The sequence below is a fragment of the Battus philenor genome, unplaced genomic scaffold (genome assembly GCF_028537555.1).
Source record: "Battus philenor isolate CCGP_79_NKW_IND1 unplaced genomic scaffold, ilBatPhil1.0.hap1 SCAF_15, whole genome shotgun sequence".
Lineage (NCBI taxonomy): Eukaryota > Metazoa > Arthropoda > Insecta > Lepidoptera > Papilionidae > Battus > Battus philenor.
Genome location: NW_027181677.1, coordinates 12,130,001 through 12,148,484, shown reverse-complemented (window position 1 = coordinate 12,148,484; position 18,484 = coordinate 12,130,001). Strand labels below are relative to the sequence as shown.

At 34.1% G+C, this 18,484-nt stretch overlaps 1 protein-coding gene across 1 annotated transcript; it reads left to right on the top strand.

The window, feature by feature from the left end:
* Positions 1–1,141: 1,141 nt before the first annotated feature.
* Positions 1,142–16,565, top strand: GstS1 (Glutathione S transferase S1). Its single transcript, XM_068761851.1, has 5 exons — positions 1,142–1,246; positions 1,711–1,847; positions 12,145–12,312; positions 14,668–14,810; positions 16,191–16,565. The coding sequence occupies exons 2-5, from the start codon at positions 1,715–1,717 to the stop codon at positions 16,365–16,367; spliced, it is 621 nt and encodes a 206-aa protein (XP_068617952.1). The 5' UTR covers positions 1,142–1,246; positions 1,711–1,714; the 3' UTR covers positions 16,368–16,565.
* Positions 16,566–18,484: the final 1,919 nt, after the last annotated feature.

Here is an 18,484-nt window from a genome sequence, read left to right as displayed (position 1 = left end):
TTGGGTTATTATGGATACTTGGATCGAAAAATCTCGGGCTGCCAGTTGAAGAGTGAAAAGAATAATAAATTGTGGAAGCAAAAAATAAAACTATCTGCTTGACATCAAATACCAGAGAAAATAGTTTTAGTTAACTTATTTGTTAGAGATTAAAAGTTGTTACGATAATATCTTAGCTCAATAAGTATGCAAATATATCTGATTTTTTGATCTCTGTATATATAACATAAATGTTATATACAGAATGACTAGAAACATGTAGCTGAAAAATTAGCTATGCATTCGTTCCTTTTATACCTTTTTAAACTCCATTCACCCTGTGTAATTAAATAATTTTATTTATTTTTTCTATTGGAATGTGACAGTCTGTAGGTTAAAATAGTAAACATAATTTATTTTGATATGTAATAATCTAAATTTTAAAGACACTCCTTTATTTGTTCTTTGACTTCTAAACCATAAATTTTTGTAAAGGGGGTATCATATTTCAATTGACAGCAAGTAAGTTATACAGTCATCCCTTTAAAACTTTTACTCCTGTAACCAATTTCTCTATAACTATAATAATTATTTGACAAGAGTTATTTTTTTTAAAAACAAACCCTTGTCGCTATAATGACGGCTTTTTGGCAACAACTATAATTAAGTCAATGCTCACACTACCGCATTGCAATTTTAACAGAAAATGAAAAAGAAATATAAGAGGTATCTTTGTAGCAGCGATGGGGTATTTGGACAAACAGGTTTATTAAAAAAATATTTAAAGTCAATTTAATCGTGCGAAAAGAATTTTCGCCTAAATTAGTCCTTTTGTTATTTTATAAAATAACTCATTAAAGCTGTGTTCCATGGTTTATCAGTAAAATTAATTTAGGAAAATATTCATGCAATTATCCAATGTTTATTTATTATTTATTGGTTACTTGTTCGGTTAATGATTTCTAATTTAATATAATTTATTTCTAGTTATGAAGTGTTTGAAATATATGTGATCAAAAATATATTTTTACAAAAAGTTTAATATATAACGTCCTCATTTACGGTTTTACGTATATATTTATAATAATCTGTTTCTAAAAAAGATATTCAGAGTAACATTAATATGACAACACAACGCGCCTATTTAAAAACATACGTCATTTCACTGGAATGTAAAATACGTATTGCTCAGTAGTTTTCTATACGTTGGTTGGTTGAGCCGGCTTGATTTATTATAATATTTTCCTGTTAGATTTATTTTCTTCTCGTAAGTTTATATCATTTATTATCAGTGATAAAAAATAGACGTTCGTTAAACTTTTTACTTTAGTTATTAAATCTATAACTTTGCATGTAATATTTTTTCATTATAAGTATTGAAATGTTCTATTATGTCTTGTTATTTTCCTTCGATGTACTATGAATTAAATTAAAAAGTTACCAGGCATCTTCCACTCATATTAATAAATTTGAGGAAGTTGTTGTCTTGTCTTTAGTTAATATTTATAATAGGTTAGTATAGCAAAATTCTTATATACTTCATTTATTTACCATTTCAATATTACTTACAATATTTATTCTCGAACAACTTTGCATATTACATAATAATATATGATGCGAATCGACAAATGTGTAATTTTTAAAATATGTAGAAAGATGGAAAGAAATATTTTTTGTTAAATATATTTAAAATTATATATAACTTTTTAATTATATAATTTTTTTTGATAGAAAAATGCCCAAGATCGTGTTTACCTACTTCAACTTGAGAGCTTTGGGAGAGGCAGCTCGTTTGCTGATGACCTATGGAGGCGAAGAATTTGAAGACCACCGTATCGACATGGAACAATGGAAAGAAATAAAAGCAAGTGGGTGATTCTAGTTTTTTTTTAAATTTGAAATTAAGTTAATTTTGTGCACAAGGAATATTTAAAATATGTTGCCAGTCATTTGTAACAATATAGATAAGTAAAATCTTATTTTAAATAGGGTAAGATTTTTAGGATTGAGTTTAGAAATGTGCCTTCATGAACACGGTGGCTGTGATGGTGTATGATAAGGGTGGCTACTTGCAGAGAAGCTTACCTTTTTATGTTTTTTAATGCGTGCCTTTTTTAAACCTAAATCGAAACATTTAAATTTCGTGAAAAAAATTAATGTTTTCATTGTTTTTGATAGATATTCAATCTGAAATATGAATTACCGTAAGATGTAGCTATTTCATAAATTTTTCTTTCTGGCCAAATTAATGTTCATACTGTTTGAGCATGAGATGTTATTCTTACAATATTCTTACATACTGTAGTAGAGAAATGTATTCATTATCTTTATTTTTACTTAAAATAATCCTCATTCAAAAAAGTTGGATTAATTTTAATATGCAGTTATCTAAATTCCGATATAAATTTTTTATACTATTATTGTAACATTATTTATTATCTGTGAAAGTTTTGATTTCATATAGAGTATAACTATGCATTGATTGACAGCAAATGAGCTATCGATTCACAGCTTTAAAGCTTTTACACCTATAACTAATCATCCTGCCTTCAAGAACACCTTATCAATTTTATACTTGATTGTGACAGACACTTATTAGTTAGTATTACAAAAACCAGTTTTGATTCTTTTTTCAAAAAAACAAGTTTCAATAACGTGTTATGAACAGAAGTGTACCATAATATGATGATATATAGTTAGTATTTTCTAGGGATATTTATTTATGAATTGCATAGTGAAGTAGGTGGTAATTCTGGTTTCATTGGAGCAGGTTTCTTTGGAAAGTTATTTCTCGATTGTTGGAGTGGTTGGGAAATTGGTGTATATACCAATACAACCCTTTGCGTCGTTTCGTTTTGCGTTTTTTTTGAAGTTGCGTCGCTGCTTAATCAGTACTAATTTTCACTGTGTGTCGTTAGATTTTCGAGGTTGTGTTGTTTTGGGTTCGAGTATTTAATTTTGTTAACATGGCAACACTTTTGTTTTTAATTGCGTCATGATCAAAACTCGGGGATTCCCTTTCTAACTTAAAATCAACGCAATTTTAATACAGTTTTATTTTCACTTTATTTTCCTAATTTTGGAGTTCCGTTTCAATTACGTAGTGTGTTGTACTTTTTTTTAAAAGAGAATAATAAATTTATATTTATTTTAAAGTGTTGTTTCTGGTTTCAAAAAGCTATATATTTTTCCAATTTATTTATTGGCAGAGTCATGTTATTTTTGTTTTTTAAATGTTTACTTTGTTCAATTTTCTTTTTAAAAAGGTATTTTGATAACCATGGAACCTATCTTCGATCTTTACATGGTTTGCTATAGAAAATCTTAATTCACTTTGCGGCGTTTCAATTTACGTCGTGTTTTTTTGGAACGTAACCACGACGCGAAGTGAGGTATTGGTGTGTATATATATATATATATACACACCAAAACCTCACTCCACCACCACTCATATATATATGTAGAGGTTTAAAATTATGTTTCCATATATTAGATATATAGATAGGTCATAATTGGATAATGTTTGGTTAAAAGGGTAATGGTTCTTCATCACCGTATCCACTGTAAGGCCTGCCATTGTTATGATGACCGGATCCAGCAACTTCCTGTAACCTTAACTATGTTGTCGTTCCACTTAGTAGACAATGGTTAAAATTATAGAATTATTCCCCACCGAGGAGCTTCGTCCTCTGGTATACTTGCTGACGTGGACGTGGTAAAAGTCTTCTATGTTCGTATGCTCTTGGCAGAGCAGTCATGATCTTGGGGTCTTTGGAAAGCCCTTCTCAAAGTTCGTTTTAACTCTGACATCCCATAGGGCGGTTCTGCGAGGGTTTTCACTCTATCCTTACATGATAAAGCTGGGCAAACTCCTGGTCTTGTACAATTCACTCTGCCTTGAACAACGAATACCTCCATGACGTCTTCTTTCCTTGATAAAACTAAGCCTGAGTATTTTTATATTTAAGAGTTACCCCTTTTCGCGGGGAGAAAAGTGGGGAGGGGGGATAGAGACATTTGTGCAGCTCTTTGTCAGTAATAACCGCAGTCTTCCTCCAGCACCATATGTCTTAAAGCGTTTTCCTTCTTTCTTATATCGTCCATGCTTTTGCGTTTTAATTTAGTACATGTGATCGATACTCTTGGTGAAATAATATAAACTTCTTACTGTTGTGTTTTACAGTTTTATATGTTCGACATTGATGTATGACCATCTGTCATTTCTCCTTCTTTCCGGCTGTCACACCCTGTTTCTAAATAAATGTTGCCGCTATAAATCTGATATATAAAATTCTCGTGTCACGGTGTCGAACTTGAACTCCTCTGAAACGGCTTGACCGATTTTTACCAAATTTTATATGCGTATTTAGTAGGTCTGAGAATCGACTACTATCTATTTTTCATACCCCTAAGTGATAAGGGTGGTCCACCCCTAAATTTTATTTTTAATTTTTTAAATTTTTTATTTTATTATGATACAGCATACAAAAATACATACAAACCTAAATTTTCACCCCTCTACGATCAACCCTTATCTTACATTTGTTAATTATAAAACTTTAATTTTTTTTGCAAAACAACGTTTGCGGGATCAGCTAGTATTAAATAATATTCACTTGAGTATGTGGATATTCGCCACATACCTTAAATACTAAGGATCTGTGCATTGCGTGCATTTACTTTGGATTAAAATAATTACTTTACATTACATTTGTTTGAGACGGTCGTTAGCGGCAAGACACGTACGGAAAAACAGTTTTTTAATCTTGTACGGATCGATTCGCCGACACTTTACGGCGATTAGCCACACCCTCATATTTCTGTAAAGTGTATTAACATACTTTTATTTGCGTGCGTGTGTGTATAACATTTCAAATTTGAAGATAAGAAATAAATTTGACAGTAAGACGATTCGTTATTTATCATACATCCCGATTATATTTGAAATACAAAACCTTAGTAGTTTATTTAAAAATCGATGTCGATGTTGCGATAATTTGCTCGTTTCTCCGGTTTTTACTGCAAATTAAGTGACGACGTATAAAACTGATAGGAAAAACGATGTTGATTAAAAAAAAAATTAAACGTTTTATGAAGCTGCCGTACGATGTCCACTGATGATTTCTATTAGAATTGGTTGGAAGAGGCCTGTAATGATAACAGAATATTATATTATGACATGTCACGGATGCCGAAATTTAAAAATGTAGTCTTCCATACATTTGATTAAGTAAATATAAAACCGATGTAACAATATATAAAAATAATAAGTTACACGTACTGTATATGCGTGGCCGTTAGAAGGAAATGTTCGCGGGGTCAAAATGGACTGGTAATCGAATATAGCCTGGTATGGAACCTTAACGCCCCTGGCGACACCGACATCGCTTCCACAATAGAGTCCCTTCATTACGCCAAGACTTTTAGATTAAAAAATACCACGCGTGGTACAAAAATAAAATTCCGAAACCTAGACATTAGTAAGGCTTCGACTGCATGTTTTTCCTTTTTATCGATAGTCTTGAAAACCGGTTTAAGGCATCTGCGCGGACTTTGAATAAAAACCGGTTATAGTTTCCAGAAAAAAAAAGATATGTTCATGTTAAAAAAGATCTGTCTTCCAAAGATCTTATTGTAATAATTCCGGTTGAGTTTCGTTAATTCAAAATAGTCTAAGCATGGGTACGTATTCACGTGTTACATATTTTTTAATGGCCCTGTTTTTGGATCTTTTCGTCTAATCTCTACCATGTGTTGCTTTATTTGCGTAATATTTTTTTTGTTTTGATTTACGTACTCGTCTTTCGTCCTTCTCAATGTTTTTTCATTATTTCCTCTAATTTTCTTTAAATATCTTTCATTCCTTTACACACTTTTACATTGCCTTTCCTCCAGAATTCTACAATTTTACGATTATTATTTTTATCATTTGTTGAATAATATGTCTAATTTTAATTATTATTTATTTTGTTACTGTATACATCGTATTTAATTTATATTTCTATTAACAGCTGTTCTATCATTATTGTGTATTATATTTGTTCTTTTTTATTTATTCCTTTTTATTGTTTTCCCTTTTACGTTTTAGCAGACCTCCAAAAATGTCTGGCGACACTTCTCTTTACTCGCTAACGAGGCGATGTTCTCCTCCCCTATTCTCTCTGTTAACGGTTGAGAATAATTATAGTGACCATTTGTTTTGGACCAAAAAAAGCTTAAATTGATTCTAGAAACCGATCGAAGTGTGAATTCCCCCGTCGCAGCGATAATCAAATAAGTAAATAATTAAAAATAGTTCCTAAAATCCTTATTAGAACATACAAAGTACATGACCTGTGATATCTATATGCGCTGACCATATTTGCATATTATATTTATTTATCTATCTACAAGAGGTTTATTTTTCCACCTATGGTACTGACTCATCACGACATTTCTGGAAACATAAGACATAGAGGCTTTAAATTTCGTAAAAATATATCCTTTTGCAGAATTGAGTTCAGCTAAGATTAGCAGATTTTACGAAATCTCATTCGCAAACGTGGAAGGCGGCGTTCGTTAAAAATGCACATTTTCATACTGATTGTTTTTATTCCTTACTAAAGTGACCACTTTGTTATGGAAACCAACAGTTAAGTGATATAATTGTCTGCAGCGTCAGGATTTGATTGTAGAAAACCAGCTATGGGATCAGTGAGGATGTCTTTAGGACGCCTTACAGGGCTCCTGAAGGATGTGCGTGAGTTGCAGCGGCTGACGCTCGCTATGAGAGGGTTGGGATGGGAAGAGCGTCTTCTCAAAGTAGGTTTTTGAACAGCCCTGAAGAAACTCCAAAACTGTTCGGAGATCATGGCTACTGTGGAGGTCGATGTTTCCAAAAGCGGTTTTGCAGTGACTGCAGAGGTTTTAGGACGAATGTCCGGGCATGTCTAATTAATTGTATTGCATTGTTTGTTGAGATGTATGTTAGTATTGTCAGCCCTAAGAGTTTTACAGCTTCATCAGTACTGAGTTCACGGAGCGGAGGGGTCCGTGAACTAGATTCTCCTGATTAATAATGGTCCAAGTTACTTATGTAATTGACAACGCAGAAACGATAGCGCGTTGTAAAATACATCTAGCGCCATCTGGTGTAGGATTAACTTCATATAATCAACCGCAGATGACTCAACCATAGTCTGGCGGTTTGGATAAAGCTGGCTATGAATAATCATTATCGTCAACATAATGCACTCCTTGAAAACTTGTACAGAGAGCTCTCAAACATTATCTGAAAGGTATAAGCTTGTTCTGTAAATGATAAACATGAAGAGGCATTGTTAGCACTATCAAAACATCTAATAAGAATTATACAATGCAAGTAGTCGGGGAATGTTTCTACACAGACTTCCTTGTGTTACTAGCGCGTTGTTGTATGTTTAGTAACACGTACTGATGCAAGCCGATAGTCGCTTGATTAAATTACAATTTGAATAAACAATTGATTGCGTATTATTATTATTTTTAACAAGTACACTAAAATAAGTAGAGACAGTACAGAGGTCGTTCTTCAGTAGGTTTTATTGTTTCTTTACATTACATCACGACCGAACTTCGTCAAACTGTCTAGAACAGGGCTTCTTAAACTTTTGTCATTCACGACCCCATTTATGATTGCTAGTTTCTTGACGACCCCATACAAATATAAAAAAAATAATATTTTTCCATGATTTATTTATTAGGTAACAATATACATATGAAAATATATAGTTAAAGAATTAGTTTTTAAAACATACAAAATTCTAAAATTAAAAATTGCACAAAAAATTATAAAATTGTATTTATATTAGTTTAAAACCTTCAACAAATGCGCGTGTCTTGACGCTGCATGTCCACTGTGTTCCACCAACTCTAGTGATGTTATAAAATGGTATATATAAACATTTGACATTAAAATCTCTCGACCCCCAGAATTTTGCTACGCGACCCCATTTGGGGTCGCGACCCATAGTTTCAGAAGCCCTGGTCTAGAAATAATCTGCTTGCGGTATGCAAGGACTGGTTTCGACGAAGGCCGGGAGTTTTTTGTCTGACGTCTCGTTAGCGATTCGAATCGATAATTGACACATTAACGAATGTCAAAATAAGTAGGGTTTGCGCCGTGAGTACAGAGTGGTCGCGTAGTAACGAAATACACAACATATCTGTTGAGTACAAGTGGCGTTTTACAATAATAATTATTAATATAGTCGTCGTCGTTTCAGCCCATATATGTCGACTGTTAGGTACAGGCTTCCTCCAAAAATCGCCACGACGACTGGTCATATGCTGACCATATCCAGCGACTACCCGCTACCTTGACGGCATCAATCTTCGTACAAATACCGACTAAAATTATCTTGAAACATGCAGCGAAAAAAAATTCTTATCTCGTAGAAATAAATGTAGTACAATTAGACTATTTAATTTCAAGGTCATCGACTGATAATCGAGTGTAAGTTTTGTTTCTAAGGCCTAATCTCAGAAAACGTCATCCATTATCAATATATGTATACGCCTTCAATTATAAACAGAGATTGGTGTCGTTTGCATGTTTACTTAGAAAAATTAAATCTTGGAAAGCACTTTTATCATCATTTCATTTAAGCCTCCTCCGTAGATTTTCAAAGTTCTATACTTTGATTTGGGTTCTTACCTCATTCCGTAATGCAACTGAGATGAGCACTTACACATGCTTAGAGAATAGTCTTTTAATTTAGTTTATGTATCAGTGACTTATTAAAGCCGCCTCCATAATATCTTTGCTTTAAACAAGAAAAACTCGTTCGATTATTTCACTTATGATTATCGTTGATCGTAAAACTGATAGAAATAATGATAAAAGATTTAATCTACGTCACCGTTATTGCCTATTATTTATTTTTAAAACCGGCCTTTTTTAATATTAGCTGTTAAAACTTCCATAATTTTCCATTAAAGTTAAATATGTGAGTGAAATCTGATATTAAATAACATCATCATTAGTATGGTTACGTTCTGTGGGTTCTGACGCGAAATGAAACACCACTGGTTCACAAGGAGTCCTTTATTCACAGTCATCTTACACAAAGTAAATTTTCGCTTAGTCCAAACTATGCTTCCAAATAGCTCAAGAAATCACTGTCCAAATAACTTAGTGAATAGTCCGAGTACACTTATTTATACAACGGATAAGGTTCTAGTAAGTTTGAGATAGTACTCGGTTAGAATTTCAGAGAACCGTACACAAAAATCTGTAAATAACTTCATGGTCACGCGTGTTCTTGATCGTGGTTCAGTGTTTATTGTTTAGAGGGTTCTGTAACTCGTGCTTTGTAACAATATCTTTGGAACAGGTCTATGCATTGCAGTGGGCGTCAATGAGATGAATCGATGACAATTAGAGAAAAAATGTTTATCAAAATGTTTCACCAAAAACAAAAATCGATTTCTATTCAAATAATAATTGTATTCTAATATTAAAATACGTTTTTTTTATAAGTTAATAACAGCATAAACTATTTGTTAAGTCGACGCCTGTATTAGCAGCTCGAATGACGTAACAGTACCATGTCAATCGATAGATGCCCATTGTATAGACCAAGGTATAGACCTCCCTCAAAGGTAGCCTCCATAGCGGGTCTTACGCTGCTTGCCAGTCAACCTTTATGACATTAGTTTACCTAGGAGACTTAGAAGCATTGCACATTTATAAGTCGACCTTTAAAATGTTAGATATAATTGTATAACAGTCGCGACGAGAATATATTCAATTGAAAGTGATACAGTGCGCCCGTATCAATGTGGGGCTCTGCAATATAATACAATAGTCTGTACAATAGAACGTTAGAGCTCATGACCTTCGGACCCAAGATTGAATGATTACACTTACAATTATTCTGAGTAACGGAATTTTTTTTTGGATAAAAATAAGCAAATTGTCGAATTAAAAATGAGGTCCGTATATATCCCAGAAGGTTGTGGCAACGAGCAGGCCACAGTGTATAAATATGGTAACTGGAACCTTAAGATTCTGAAGTAGAAAACACGGACCAGCAAACTTTGGTTTGATGAGCAATTAGCTTCAAGACTTGGAGCATCGACGAAAATTTGCCTGTTTATTGGTTTTCTATGGACTGCATTTTGGAGAGTGCAGTGGAATTACCACTAAATAATTGCCCTATCTCCTTTTTTTCATCGGACAACAAGACATACACATTCACAATATACATATATATTTGAAATTCCTTCAACTCGCACTAAGCGTTTTGATAATACGTTTATAGTGCAAGGCGTGGAACAATCACCAGGCTTCATTGTTTCCAGACAATTATAATTTAGAAGTCTTCAAGACAAGTGAATAGGTTTCTTCTAGGCAAGCATCTAGCATCGTAGACCTCGTCATCGCTTAAGATTAGGTGAGACAGAGATCCTTCGCCTATAAATGAAGAAAAAAGCGTAGCGTAAGATGTCTACAATCAGGGTGGACAGATGACTTAGTTAGTCTTTGGAAAACGATGTTTGCAGGTCTTTAGCTAGTCCTAATGGGACAGACCTATGTCCAGCCGTGGACTTTTTGATTTCAAACATAAAATGATCACGATGAACCGAAAGTATCAATTTAGAAATTATTAGTTTTCCACAAATTTTCATTAAAAATTTATAGATCGCGTTGCATCTTGTAAACCCATTGTACCCATTTTTTTTCGGAGTCTTGCACGGCGAAGGCAGTAATCACTTTAACATCATAAAGGTATATTCCAAGAAATTTTCTTTTTAAAATAAAGTTCAGGACTGTAAAGGAAATGCTCCAACCATTCCACACCCATAAAGTCAATGACCATAGGTCTTCCCAGCTGGATCGGTTGGAAGAGGCTTAGTTCTAACGTCTTTCGACGACCATAACAAGGCTATTTCATAATTCGATTCGTAAATATGACTATGACTATATAATAAATATGACTCAAGGTAGATTTACGAAAATATCAACTATAAATTTATGTATTGATACTTTAAATATTTTTTTTTTGTATTAAGAAAATACGTTATCAAAATTCGGATTACATATTAAAATTAATTTTTGTTTACTATTTTTCCCTGCAGACTGTACTTCTAGAATTATTATTGACTACTATATTATTGAAATGTATTTTATAGTGATTACACAGGCGTAATGCTTTTTACTAAAAAGAGGTATACATTCACGCTATTCGAGCTATTTGCCATCAACCTGTATGTTTCGATAGTTATAAATCGCGACGTCTTGATATTTGAATATTCACATGAATAAGTTTAATTTGCTTCTATTATTTTATATTTTTCAAACTACGTACGTTAATTTTAGTTTTTATACACATTTCAGTATGTGTGTAATAAGTTTTTGTTAGGAGGTTTTTTCACATGACCACGGAATAATTGACACTTGTGTGATTAAATTATATGAATGTTGGTGATAAACAGGTTGTTGTGATGTGTCTATTTTAAACAATTATATTATTATAGTCTTGCAACACATGAGAAAATATGGTTCAATTGCTGATGTCATATACTTGGAGCGGTAGGAATATGATAGAGAAATTAATACTGAAAATTATAACCTTTTAGTAGTAGCTACGTCATTGACAAAAAGTACAATTGTAAGAAGGAAACCATTTATCGGTGTTTAAAAAAAATACACGTAAAGGCGGTTTCTCGTCGGCAGTTCAAAGGCTAGAACTTAAGAATAATCTAGAAGTAATTCCGTGCAGTATTCGTCATATATGCAAATCGATCAGAGTCTGTTCTCGCTATAAAAAAAAAAAAACAACATAACGTCATCGGTATTTAGTCAAACATGTACCTATATTTAGTGTAGTACACTGGATGGATTTTGAATTAAAAATTATTTATTATGAAGCATTTGAATTTCAGATGCACATATATTTCTGTGGCATTATTTATTAGAGACTACAGTTAACTGGTTAAAAATTAAAATTACTTGTTTTTGATTTGTTCATTTTAGTTCATATCCTATGGTCTCTTTTAATCGCCAATATAACAAACTGAAATATACGATAGAAAAAGGAAACTGAGATTATGTGCAATTGAAATTATTAACTTTGTTCGATTTTGTAATTGAAAATCTAATATTAAACGTTAGTTTTACTTAAATCAAAATTTTGTTCGTAGAGACTCTTTTCGGTCAGGTGCCCATACTGGAGGTGGACGGAAAGCAGTACGCGCAGAGCAACGCTATCTGTCGCTACCTCGGTCACAAGTACGGCCTGGCCGGCGCCACCCTCGAGGAGGACCTGATCATCGACCAGACCGTGGACTTCATCAACGACATCAGATCTAGTAAGTAATTTATCTTTGTCATCAAATTGTTAACTACTTTGCGCAAAAAGTAATACTTCAATAAAAACAATATCATTCTACACCAGTGTTTCTCAAACTTTGTTTCTATGTAACAAACATAATTTTTATATTAACCTGTCAACTGCCTATGGACATATCTATCAACAATGCCCTGTTGCATACGGATCAGACTTTCTAGAAACGAAATAGGCCATTTTATATCGAATTGTATTAAAAATACAGTATAAAGTCGCTTGCTCAGCACATACTGGAGACCACAGGGCCATTAACAATAATATTTCATTAATAAGTTGATGTTTAGTTCTGGCACTGACAGGTGCAAAAAAAAATTAAATCGAAAAGGTTAAACTCATGTCGAGTTCACTTTCAAGTTTCATCATTCAATCAAGTTGGGAAACACTGTCCTAAAATTACCGTCATAGCCCAACTGACGGTCCAGTTGAAGTGGCATTGTGCAGGCTACATAGGGTGAAGAACAGATGGGGAGCTGGATCTCAAGGTTCTGCAGTTAAGACCACGGAACGGCATGACATGGTGGACAGTCGAAAATGTTAAAGTCGTTGGAAGACGCTCGACGCAGACCATTCCCAATTCCCGCAGATCAGTCCCATTGGTAATTTATGGAGGAAGCCCATGTCCAGCTGTGGACGTCCTGGAACTGAAATGATAGCACGACATTCTTGTTAGACTATATACAGACAGATACTTTTACGTAACTGTCAAGTTTTTGAACAATTCCAGAAGTTGATTGATTTTCAAATTTACGACTTGCGGGGTGAATTTATATCTCATTCGACAGCAAAAAGCTTTACAGCTTCTACACCTATTTCCAATCACCATGTATTAATGATCAAATATAATTAAATGATCACTCTGAAATATGTTATCTATTGTAACACAACAATCTAATAACATCTGATAGTACAAAGTCTACAAGGACAGATAGTAAATAATAATTAATTTTAATTTTAATTTTAAAAACGTATCATGTGAGGGGTGTCGTTAGTACAGGCCCCTTGTCCCGTAATAGGTAATACGATGTAAAGAAAAACACTTGCCGGATGATTAAAACTTATAATGTAATATCACAGATTAAGAAAACTCAATCTGAGTTACAATTAGTTCCTTTGTTGTACAGTGGTTGAAGCGACACGACTGTTCGCTAGCGCGTTGCGTCAGAGAGCGAGCGAGAAGGACCGAGTGTAAAAAACGGGCATACAAAAACAGATGCGTTCTTAGATAATAAATGAACGCCACACATGGTTTTACCACTGCAACCATTTTTATATATGGTATACCATACATTAATTTGCGGTAAATGAGCAATACATTTATCAAAAGTTTCTATTCTAATAAAAAACCACTATTTATATTTTTTAATATTCGTTATTTTACACGCTACACATATAAACAGAGCCATAATAATAAACAAAAAAAATTAATACAAATTTCGATGTACTAAATGCAGAGATTTCACAGCATTATAAAATATTACTTTTAAAACTAATATTTATTGCAAAACACGAACTAGCAGCAATCATTTTATTTTATCCACTTATCGTACAGCCTTGAAGATAATATCCCACTTGGTCTTCGCTAAGGAACGTACGATAGAATAGATTATTTAAAATGATTGTTGTTTATTAGCGGTGTTTTTATCAGTTTATTGTAAGTTATTATATTTAGCTTAAAAAATTTGACTGCTATGTATTTGTAAAAACGCACGAAAATTGAGAGACGTATTTTTATTTGATGTCAAATAAATCAAATAAAACAGTCTAAAATTATTCTTTTCGTATGATTTTCCAAAACGATGGTTTCAAGCAGAGATGTGGTAAAAATAACTTAAAATAAGTTATGGGGGTAGCATCAGGGGTAGGCTTACATATAGGTAAAGACACACTGAAACTCGCAGCGCTTTTAATTTCCGCAGTCAAACTTAAATATATAAAATAGTTTACTTGCCACGTAAACGGAATAGATGTGGCGAGTTACTATCTTGGGAATAGCATAAAAATATTATTCATGAACAAACACATATACAAGTCGATTGGTTATAGGTGCAAATGTATGGTATGTAAATATAAAAATGATTAAAACGTAATGATAATATAGTAAAAAAAGTCTTTTCAAATTTCGTAACAGTTTCGTAGAGTTAATTATTGTTTACACATTGTACCCTGCAAATTTGTACTCACCGAAGTTAAAATTAATCTGAGCAAAAAATAATCGTTCAAAGAGCCGCATGTTGCTCGCGAGTCGCAGTTTGGCCACCCCTGGTTTCTTATTTAAGTAAATGAAAACGCAGTATGCTAAACGACAACCTCGTTACAGAGGCCGCCATCGTCCACTATGAACCTGATGAGGCAGTTAAAGCGAAGAAACATGAAGACTTCGCCAAGAACCATTACCCATTCATGCTGGAGAAACTAGACCAGATCATCAAGGAGAACAATGGACACCTTGCTCTAGGAAAAGTGAGGACGAAATTTCTTCATAATATGAAACTGTATTATGTATTACTTTATTTTATAGTCTGTCATACTCAACCGGTGCTATTGTATATCTATGGGGGAGGCCTGTCCCCAGCAGTGGACATCTTAGGGCTGAAATGATGATGGTGATGATTATTTTTAAGTGTAAAAGCTGACACATGGAACCAATGATTTCTATATGCAATGTACTACCGTGATCAAAAAGTAAGGATAATTTATTTTTTAAATGTAAATTCTTTAGTTTTTTTTTTTCAAATTAATCTCTGTCCCGATAAAACGCAAATTTGCCAACGCTTTTTCAGTCGCCGACACAGTCGGACTAGTTTTTTTCCTGTACAGCCTTCAAGGCCTTCTTTGGTATTCATCTCCTCAATCGTGTCAAAACGGCGTCCTTGCATTGGGCTTTTGAATTTGCTGAATAACCAGAAGTCGCACGGAGCTATATACGATGACTGCGGAACGATATGAGTCTTTGATTCTTTTTGTCCAAAAAAATCGACTGAGAATCGACGCGTTTGAGACAAACTTCGAAATGATTTGGGCTGAGCTAAATGATATTCCAACTATTGACAAATAGACGCTTGGCAAATGTTATAGGCATTCCTATTAACCTAGGAATAAAAATTTACTTACCTTAATGCCAGGGAGTTGTAAATGTAGAATTTCACTTTACTTTTTAATCACAGTAGTACTTAAGATTATAAAAGCCAATCCGGAGAAATTGTAGTATGTAGTGGTCCGAGCCTAGGCTTTCCAGGGCCCTAAGCTTTTCAATAGCTTCGCTACGTAAAAAGGTTTAAAATTTTTTTATTGAATCAGGCGTTACCTTGCGGAAGTCCATCCTAAGTAAGAAAAGGACCAATATTTAGCCTATGTTAAAGCTTATGTTACACCGTGTTTGGTCGGTGTAACATAACTTCTGAAGATGCCCCGTGGAGGGGTGAAACACGTGTTGAGTGATTTGACGGTGGCAGTTGTGTAATTCGCAATGTTTGCCGCATACGCATTTATCAGCGGGCTGGCGGGCGGTGCACTTTGTTGCACGACTACCACTGCATGTGCGGAAGTGGCTAAATATTGGTCCTTTTTTTACAAAAGAGGTTTTAGACTAAGTGCCCTCAGCGTCTAGTCTCCTTGGACAGCAGCGGAAGTCAGCAGGTAAAATCTGTGTTGATAAAACAACTACGAGAATGTCAAAGACAAATCTGTATGACGTTCACTGTAGGCTTAGGTTTCCACGTAAGAAAAAAATGTCAATAATCTGTATAAATAAAAAAATGTATACTTCGACAGGCGAAAAAGTTTTTACATGCATAAATGCACGTATCATTTGCAACTGCTAACTGAATTTCTCTGTTACAGCTTACCTGGGCTGACTTTGTCTTCGCCGGTTTGTACCTCTACCTTAAGGGCATGCTGCAGATGCCGGACCTCGACGACAAGTACCCGAGCTTCAAAAAGCTTTACGACACCATCTTCTCCTTCCCTAAGATCAAGGAGTACGTCGCCAAGCTACCAGAACCCTTGTACAATGTCTGAACCCTGTTCTAACTCATCTATTTTAATCGTGTTACATGGTATAAGATGCAATAGAAACAATATGTATAAGCACAAAGTTTAACTGTATTCTAGTGCCGTATTTTTTTTGTGATTTATATGTCAATTATAATTCGAGTGCACAAAAACGCACAAAATGTTTATCCACCTGTTGTTTCAAATAAATATTTTTAATAAAAATGTTTGTTTATTTACATTATGGTAACCCAAAACCAGAGACAAGAATAGCGCATAATTCGGAATACCCTCATGTTTTATAATTCAAGAGTACCCACATTTTGCCTTTCGTTTTACGTGCAATATTTATCGCCGGGTACTGTAATTCTTATTTGGATATTTCCAAACCACTAAATCCTTCACCTCTTGTCACATTAAGCGATCCTACTCTTTAGAGCAAACATATTTTTATAAAAGGTTATAAACGTCTGCGCGCAAAATTTTCCTATTAAACTATTTCTATGATATTAAGTGGATATAGTACGTAGCCAATTTTTCCACTGATGCTTATAATTTTGTATATAAATGCACTGTTATAGTCATGCTTTATATACTTAACATAAAGTAGTGTTAATAATTATCGTATTCTGGTATATGTACATATACTAGTTGTCGCTAGCCAGCTTTAAGCTTTAAAAGAATATTTCTACCAAATTCCAAATATCATGTGTATATTATATGTATATATAAATATCGTCATGGGTGAATTAAATAAATTTCTCGACTGAAGTTGCACATTGTTTGTGCAACCGACGGTTGTTTGGGGCGAAAGATTTTCGAGTGGCGATCACGTACTGGTAGACGCGATGTGGGTAGGTTCTCATTAGGTAGACTAACAAAATAGTCAAGGTCGCGAAAAGTCGCTAGATGCGGGTAGTGAAAGACCTATAATCCTGGCGATCTTTACCTTACAGTGCGTGGCAAGAGTTTGACATGATAATGATGATGAAGCCTTGTGGTTTTAAAAATTGTGATGAAAAACTACATAGACCGTATTATCTCCATAGACAAAGTATTTATCTATCTAACAACTCTATTTGGTCAGTAAAAACATCGAATCAAAGTCACCTTGAAAAGTCGCAAAAAAGAATCGCGCAGACGTTTCGCGGTACGCTGAAGGCCGCGCGAAACTAAACTGATCATTTGTTGGCTTATGTCATTGTATCCGTGTGGGAAAAACGGAAAATGAACCGAACAATGTCGATTGTCGTGTCCAATTCAGTACATTGTTCGCCATGTTGCATTATTGCATAAACAGGTAACGTGATCTACATTTACAAAACTACTCGTATCTTCTAGTATACTTATATACGATAATATAATACACACAGTAATTGATTAGGGGCGTAAAATTACCTAAGAATAGATATTATAAAATTACACTTAAGCATGTCGGGCTATAAGGACCCGACGAGCGACAGCTATTTAGTGTACATGATTGCATATAGATTAAATATTTAATGGAATCAGGCGTTACCTCGCGGAAGTCCACCCTAAGTAAGAAAAGGACCAATATTTAGCCACTTCCGCAAGTGGCTAAATATTGGTCCTTTTCATACTTTGCATATAGATTTTCTCATTTGTCGTTTCAGCCTACAGAGGTCCATTGCAAGGCACAGGCTTCACCTAAATCATTTCATCACCTAAATCAACATTCATCTATATCTATGGTAAGATATACCATATTTCCTCACGCTTGACAGACGTGTTGGCGAACGCTATGTGGTATTATAGTACGTGGGGGCGTTGCTGCCCGTCATCTGGAAACTTGTTGGTGGGTAGTGTCAATTATATATACTTTATGCACAAAGCGTGAATTATGTATGATATTATAGTATCTTAGGAATCGAACCCGTGTGTTATCATCGCAAATCGCAAATCCCAGTCTTCTACCGCTGAGCTATCACCGCTCAGACGAGTGAATATATAGGTGGAAATAATAAATTGTTACTAGCAAGCCTTATAGAAGTACACATTTACATCATGCAAGTAAATGTTACTATTGCAAAACATTCCAAGCTCGTGCCTACGAAGGATGACAAATCAAAACGTGGAATGAATATTACTTCTGTATGGAATACTTATTACAATGAGATAAATGC

What these genes read in the sequence shown, in the direction of transcription:
- GstS1 (XM_068761851.1), top strand. Translation starts at nt 1,715, where the DNA reads ATGCCCAAGATCGTGTTTACCTACTTCAACTTGAGAGCTTTGGGAGAG. An exon ending in ATGGAAAGAAATAAAAGCAA is followed by an intron (nt 1,848 to 12,144) that starts GTGGGTGATTCT and finishes TTTTGTTCGTAG; the next exon opens with AGACTCTTTTCGGTCAGGTG. An exon ending in CATCAACGACATCAGATCTA is followed by an intron (nt 12,313 to 14,667) that starts GTAAGTAATTTA and finishes ACCTCGTTACAG; the next exon opens with AGGCCGCCATCGTCCACTAT.